General features: G+C 42.0%; 2 protein-coding genes across 2 annotated transcripts in view; one reads left to right on the top strand and one right to left on the bottom strand.

The window, feature by feature from the left end:
* Positions 1 to 1,190, bottom strand: part of LOC104287876 (multidrug resistance-associated protein 6-like) — a 19,755-nt gene extending 18,565 nt beyond the window's left edge. Inside the window, exons 1-2 of the mRNA XM_009886610.1 lie at positions 1,108 to 1,190; positions 54 to 231 (exon numbers count right to left, since the gene is read on the bottom strand). Of these exons, the coding sequence (XP_009884912.1) occupies positions 54 to 231; positions 1,108 to 1,190 (261 nt within the window). The remainder of the gene's footprint in view (positions 1 to 53; positions 232 to 1,107) is intronic.
* Positions 1,191 to 5,201: 4,011 nt separating this feature from the next.
* The window catches only part of LOC104287836 (nodal modulator 1), a 30,947-nt gene continuing 28,584 nt past the window's right edge, over positions 5,202 to 7,564 (top strand). Inside the window, exon 1 of the mRNA XM_009886570.1 lies at positions 5,202 to 5,240. Coding sequence (XP_009884872.1) covers positions 5,202 to 5,240 — 39 coding nt within the window. The remainder of the gene's footprint in view (positions 5,241 to 7,564) is intronic.

The following is a 7,564-nucleotide window of genomic DNA, read 5'->3' as shown; positions in this document are numbered from 1 at the left end:
TACTAATGTAGGGGTAGAAACAAATGAGGCTGAAAAGGAAGCTACAGACTCACCTTCCTGTACACAAGCCCTGTTACTGCAGTTTTCAGTCTCAACCCCAGAACAAGACACATGTACATATATCGTTGTTCGAACAGAGTCTGGAGACAAGCCAAAAGGAACATAGTGAAGGCATAGAAATAGCCATGCCAGCTAGGTGCTTCTTGATCTTCAATGAACTCCAGGAAAAGGCTGCAAGGCAAGAGCAAAATATTGATGAATCCATGTAGAACTGGTGAAATATCAGATACACAAAAATGCAGAAATGCCAGGGCTTTTTTTCTGTATTCTCTCTGGCTGGTGTTTATCTGTAAATAGCAGAAGAATTGAAAAAACTGCTAAGTATCCTATGTCTTATAATATCCCAATTTTTGTCATTTAGCCACCCTTGGTTTTGAAGCAATCTCTGATCTCGGCATCTTCTAAGGGGAGACCTCATTTTCATTATTAAGGATTGCTCCTGAATTTCATGACTTTGTTATAAATATGCAAATTAGGAGCCATAATCTAAGGAAGTAATTGACACTTCCAAAACTTCTCTTAATCTTAATGACTAAGAAATTATTTTTGCCCTTGAAAATATACTGTAATGCAGGTTTGTGTTATACCAACACAATCCACAAAGCATTATGTCACCTGACTAAAGAAGCTATTTGAGATGTGCAGAATGCACAGCTCTGTTATAATTAGTCATGGAACACGGAGCATTAAGACTACGACAAGTGGTTGACAGCCTGTGCAAATGATGTGATATGTAGAACCATCAGATAACTCACTCCTGTTCTAGTAAAGTAAAAAGGTTTAGTGCAGCCTCTCCTTTCCACTGTTGGAATACAGCAGTGGAGAAAGTGTGCACAGCTTTAGACAGTGTTTTGTTTTTTCCCCACTGAGCCGGCTGTGGTCTTAGCACAAATGATAGTCCAGCTCTTTTCATCAGCAAGAGGAGATTTCAAAATATATGTGTTTGTGTTCCCCCTCTGTGGGTGTTGGGAAACGCACCTCTGTGCGAGGCCATGCACGCAGCAATCTTGTACTTGTGATAGAAATACATTATAAATATGCACATACCTCAGTAACTTTGGGATGGAGAACAAGAAGACATCACAGATAACTAAGCAGACAGTGCTGAGAAGGAAGTAGGTTCCAAACATGCTCCAAAACACTTTCAGTAAGGGCCTGCTCTGACTGTGCTCTGATTGCAGTAGAACCTGTGTTTCTTCAGCTTCTGCTATGTCAGGTTCACTCTTCTTACTCTTTTTAAATGTAGCAGATTCCATTTTTCTAAAGAAAGAAACAATGAGAAAGCTAGCCACTACTGGAGAAAGCTTCGGATCTCATGATTCCAAAAAATGATTAAGTATCTCACACTGGGTCTCATGCCATGTCCAGTACAAATGCTCATCAAAAAATTCTCTTAAAAAACCTTTGAGTTCCATGCTTCTGGGAATGGAAGGATGTTCTCCAGCAGATTTCAACACTTAAAATCAGATTTTGCACAAAGGAACTCACTTGAGTGCTCACCCACTGAAGAATAAAGACCCCCAAGTTTTCATAGCAGAGCATTACTCGGACCATTTTACGTACTCTATCCTTTTCTTCTGGTTGTTTAATGAACAAATAATTCAGTGGGATTGAATCTTTCAACCCTTCTCTTCTCCAGATATGACGCGTCTAGCAGAGCTTATGTTCAGAGCCTGAATCTACGCTGAAGCAGTCTGCCTAGCATGCTGTGGGAAATGGAGAGGATTAAAGCCTGTTCTGAGATGGCACACCAGCACCTGTGAGCATATTTGTTTATATCATTGAGAGGCAGGAGAGAAACTGCCCAGCTGAGACCATGACTCGCTCTCTATATCAAGTACTCACTGCTGGGTTCTGCTCTGACACTTCTTCCACTCTCTTTCAGCCCAGGCAACAATTTCTTCAGAGGAGTCCTCTTTCCTCACTGGCCACAAGTCATCCACCCCCAAGGACTGCTGACAGCCTTTCCAGACAAGCCTGGAGAACACACAGACTGCTGTAAGGTAAGCACAGAAGAATTTGTTGTGCCTTTTCACAACAGATGGGCCTTAAGTCAGTGCACCACAGTCAGCACATAGACTGACTTACATAAAACACTACCTGGGACTATCCTTTCCCAGAATAAATATGAATGTTCAGGACCAGCAGTTTTGCTTCAAATCCCCGTGCTATCTTCTGTCAAATTAATGAGGATTTGCAAGTAAGCCCTCATTTCTAGTCCATATTGAGAGCTGGGTCTTGGGCAGTGGGGGACGAAGTTCAGTTTAACTTACTCTGTGGCTCAGTGAAACACAGACAAGGCCTTATCATAGCAGACATTAGGCCCAAGATAGGTAATCATTTTACTTCTGAATGCTAAGCAGCAGGCTGGGCCAATATCCTCATTCGCTGTTTTCCCCTTGCCCATCACTTGTCCCAGGAAGGTCTGGCAGGCAGGTAGGGCTGTGCTTGGTGTACCTTTTGAGATTGCTGAGGTCTGTTTCAAGATTGGGAGGGCACTGGAAAGGTAGTTGGAAGGGGGAAGAGAATTATCTAGAATCACAAATTTGTGTTTTGAACTGCTTTGTGTAAAGTAAGTTAAACTTTTATAATTTGATCTTGTAAGAATACCTCAAGTCCCCAGAGAAAGAATTTAAATCCTCACTGCATAAGCTAACTCAGGGGCCGAGATGTTTCTTACTGGCTGTCATCTACACCCTCTCTTATGCTGTTTTTTTTTTTCTTATATTCTGGCAAACCCACGTCTTTTTCTGTGTTTTCTTACCCAGAGAACCACCAGTATGTGATTTTGGAAAGAAAAGAGCTGCTGGCTTCTGGACACTGATTCTGATGGGAGGAAAAACATGGGTGATATTTATACATAGAAAAGGGTATTTGTCAGATGAATATAATCCCCTTCTGTGCTTCCCCAGGAAAAGTAATCAAAAAGTTACACACACCCCATTCATTGACCCTGACAGTGTAAATGTATTGTGGAAGATCAATGGGATCGGGAGACTTGGGAGAATTAGACTTTGAAGAATGTCTCAGATGGAGGAACAAAGAATATAATTCGTCATACCCAAAGACATTAATTTGCTGAAGAACACAGCTCTGCCATACTTATACCTCAAACAGAGTACTGCTGCACAGGAGAGCATATGGAAGCAGTATGAGCCCTATCTACTAGTTTCAGTGAAAATAAACATGAGCGTGGATAGAAAAGGCTTTTAGTTTTTCAAAACATACATAGAGAGACAGAGTACTGTTATCCCAAATTCTGCCGGTTACCTTTTAAAACCGTCAGCCTTTATATAGAATGATGCATCTTGTATCTCCCAGATACTCGTGTCCCTGTGTATCCCCATAAATTTAAATTCCGGTTTGAGCAATGAAGTGATGCATTTTGAAAAGCTACATTATACTTACAGGATTGTTGACAGCTTTAGAGAAGAAGGGAGGGTGATCAACTAAGCAGAATAACACAAGTTCTCCTAGCACCAGGCTAGCATAAAGGTAAGTTGTAACATGGTAGAAGTGGTCTTCCAGGAAGCCCTAGGAAACAAAATACTCTTGAGAATGAGGTAAAAACCTTCACGTGAACACAGCAGAGAAAGCTGGCTTCTCATGTTCTACCAGCCATAAGCTCTGAGTTTTGGGTTGGGGCATGAGGTGCATTTGTTTAAACTGTAGTTATGTAGAGCTACTTAAATATATCACACTCCTGAAACTGGAATATCAGAAAACGCTAAATAATGGACGCATTTGTTATTTGTAGTGATGGTTTTATGGTGAGGCTTCATAGCAGCCTAGTCAAGTCAGGCATCCACATTGCATCATTATTCAGGGAACTTAGGGTGCTATGGGGGATAGAAGCTCCTTGCCCACCTAGTGAGATGAGTTGTTGCTATAACACAGCAGCTGCCAGGTTTTATTATAAACGGTGTGTCTAAGGGGCTCCACAATGGGTGCTCTAATTAATTTTTTGAACAAGAAAGTGTTGCGACGGGGGAAGACATGGACACTCAATATGAGCAATCAGCAAGCTTCGTTTATTGAATAGCACAGCTGTCTTTTATAATGGGCTAAAACATATTCCATATTTACTCTACTATAATTGGCTACTACATGTTTCATATATGCTCTGCTATAATTAGTTATATGTGTTCCAACAACACAGCATTCTGATTGGTTCATCACTCCAGCCCTTAGCTCCTTATCTATGGCTAGCTACCTCTTCTTTTCCCCTGCAACTACTCCCTCTTTTCCCATGCCTAAGTAATCACAGCCTTCTCATTACCGTGCAGCACCTGCAGTCAGGGTCAGGGTGCCCTTGCCAATTAGCAATCACAGGAACTGGGTCCGATGTTTCCCAAGCTCCTGCTCGGCCAGCTGGATCATATCTATGTTACCCTTCTCAGCTAGCCAATTTCCCACAAGAAAGAGCAAAACCAAGGGAAAAGTCTGGGTATTTTTGGAACTGTATTTTGGTAGCAAGAAGTGGCAAAGTGTTACGTCTACAAGAGGTCTGGTGCCTGAGCATCATTCAGCACAGCAGGAACAAGCACATTCCCAACTGTCTTTTGTTTAGTGGCTTCATGTTTTTTCCCCTATTACTTAAATACAGAGATAACATAAACTTTTGTTTATTCCTTGTTGTGGTGGAAAGGTATAACTGTTTGCCTGAGAAAAATGGCCACTAACAATGTCTCAGATGCGTAAACCCAGCCAGCGCTCCTCCACAAATAAACATCCACCAAAAATACCCAAATAATAAAAATGTATAATATATCAACATATTTATGATGATACAAAATCTGGCATAAGGCCAGTTTTTAGTGACAGCGTTTATCTTCAGTTTGCTTTTATTCATACATGAAGTCTGTTCAGCTCTCGGAAAACCACTCTGTCTATACTGAAAGGGATAACATGGATGGAGATGACAAAGTGTCATCAACCATTTTTCTCAGCACGTATCTTGAAAGGAATTTGGTTCTCCACCTCACAATCAATGGGGCAAAAAGAGCCCTGTTGTTTCGAGCCTTCATTCCCCTACATGTTAAAGATATGTGATTTCACTTACCCTTTCCAGGGCATCTTGGACTTTGGAGCTAAATGTCACAACTGCAGCCATGAATGAGAGCAGCCAGTAAACCAACAAGATGCCTGAAGACTGGATGCCCATCGTTCTTTCCGCTTGGGTAAGGAACATGGCAAGGATCTGCAAGGAAGTACAAATTTGTCCGAATAAATAGCTGGTAATGGCATGCTGAACATTACTATTATCAGTTTAATGGATACAATAGAGAAAAATCAGTTAGTTTCTTGCCCAAACATTTCAAGATGTTCAGAGCTTCGGTATTGTTCCTAAAAGGCTAAAACTGAAAAGCATTATGTGCAATTTTGCACTCAAGAATGTATGTTCAGAAAGGGCAAGTAATAAAACTACAGGCTGGGAGGATCTAGGCTATGAAGATGCAATGACAGAAGGGGAGGAGAGGCATTTCGGTTGAACACAAGTCCCATTTTATTCTAAACCATGCTAAATCGCATACCGTGGTTATGAGAAACTAGAGCTTGTCTTCTTGTTGTGGGACCTCTTTCTAAACACTGCTGCTACCCTGGCTCTTGTGAGGTGTACTCTGCTTGCCCGCAGGGCTCTGTGCTGTAGCTGTAGGCCCAGTGGTCTGCCCCAGCTCCACAGCCCTGCTGCGCCACACAGCAGAAGCTCACAGTGCACGTCTCCAGCCTTCTGCTCCCCTTGAGCGCTGCTCGTGCTCAAAGATACTGAGAAACATGGGAAATACAATATCTGCCCCAGGAGGGCTAAGCTGGGCCACACACAGACAAAACAGAGGCAGAATTACCATTGTGATTCCCACCACGGCAGGGCTGATGAAGAATGCTGGAGCCCGTGGGATTCCTCGGCTTATCTCCCACAGCATGAAGAAGACATTAGAAAAACACAGTATTACCAGGATGAATCCAAGGACCTGGGGCAGAGACAGCAAACACACATCGGGATGGACTGAAATGATGATGGGACGATCTACCCAACTGAATGCTCCAAGCAGGCTGGGCGGTGAGACTGAAGAGGTGGAAGGAAGAGCAGGTTTGGGATACAGAGTGTTATAGGAGGGAGCAGGGAACCGAATGGAAGTACCGGGGAGAAGATCTTATGACAATTCTTCCTAAAACTTTACTTGATTTATACTGAGCTACCTTTACCTGAGCGAGTAAATGTCAAAGCAAACACAGAGATGGATCATAAAAAAAAAAAAAAAGAGTAAACGATTTAGAAAAACTACGTCCTGCATCAAAGTTGTGATAATGTTAGGATCAAACCCCATCCTCCACCCTTACCATTTTGGTTTTGAAGATGTGGGACATCCTGATATAGCCTTTATTTTTGTGTCGAAGATACAAATAGTAGAAAGGAAAACAGATCCAAAGATAGACACAAGGGATCCAAGCAATGACTGTACTCTCAAAACACCGGGTAAATCTCGGGGTGTTTGTATACCAGGTCTGGTTCCAGTCCTGTCACAGAATCAACACAGAAGTGAAACAGTCAAGTTAACGTATGCAGAATTTCAGCAGCTAATGCAAGTTGCTAGTGCAGATCTGCTATAATGTTAGAGGAATTTGATTAGGGGTTTCAAATGTAAAAATATTTGGCAACAGAGGGGCTGGTGGAGAATAGTAAGCTGTCACAGGGGAGGGAGGGAGGACTCAGCAGTAGCGTTTTGGAGAGAATGGAAGTAGAAAGAGAGGAAAAAAAGAAGACATTATGTATCAGAACTAGAGAGGAAAAAACAACACAGGAAATTTAAGTTATTGAATGTAGAATGAGAAAAAGTAATTTGGGAATGAAAAAGATTATAGGCATATGGAAACTATCAGAATAGTCAGTAGGGAATGACTGGTGAAATGAAGATTAAGAGGAAAGAAGTGTCCTAGTGCATAAACTGCATCGCAATTGCATTTCCTCAGCTGTATTTATAATACATTTGTAATTTTTTTGAATGAACAAATAGCTGCATCTCATGTGCTAACATAATAATACTAAAAATACAGCAAACTGTAGATGAACAGGTGAGGGTATTTTTTCTTCAGCAGCTAGTGGAGGTGGTTAGAGTCCTTTCTGTGAAGGATATGATGCAAAGCAAGGCTAGGGGAGAGGAACCACTCGATGCAAAGAGTAAGCAAATGGCTTACAAATTATTATGGTAGTTTATCAACCTTGAAAATGGAAATCCGCATGAGACTGGACTGACCGACTCATTAGAGCCCTTTTAAAGCTATTTCTTTAGTGGGTGATTCAGCAGATACTTTCTGAAGACCTTCAGTACTTCCGCGCTCCCTTGCAACTCTCACCAAATTTACTGTAACTGGACAAAGACCGGGGCTGTTGTTGATTTGGGTGAAAACTTGTCCCTGGGGGGCAAAGTCCCCGACACCAGCAACCTCCGATGGGAATATGCTCTTCACCGCTTACAGCGTCTCAGCCGCCTTACTGCAGCCC

Source organism: Charadrius vociferus, unplaced genomic scaffold (genome assembly GCF_000708025.1).
Source record: "Charadrius vociferus isolate BGI_N301 unplaced genomic scaffold, ASM70802v2 scaffold46, whole genome shotgun sequence".
In the NCBI taxonomy this organism is placed as follows: domain Eukaryota; kingdom Metazoa; phylum Chordata; class Aves; order Charadriiformes; family Charadriidae; genus Charadrius; species Charadrius vociferus.
This window is presented reverse-complemented; position numbering and strand designations above follow the sequence as displayed.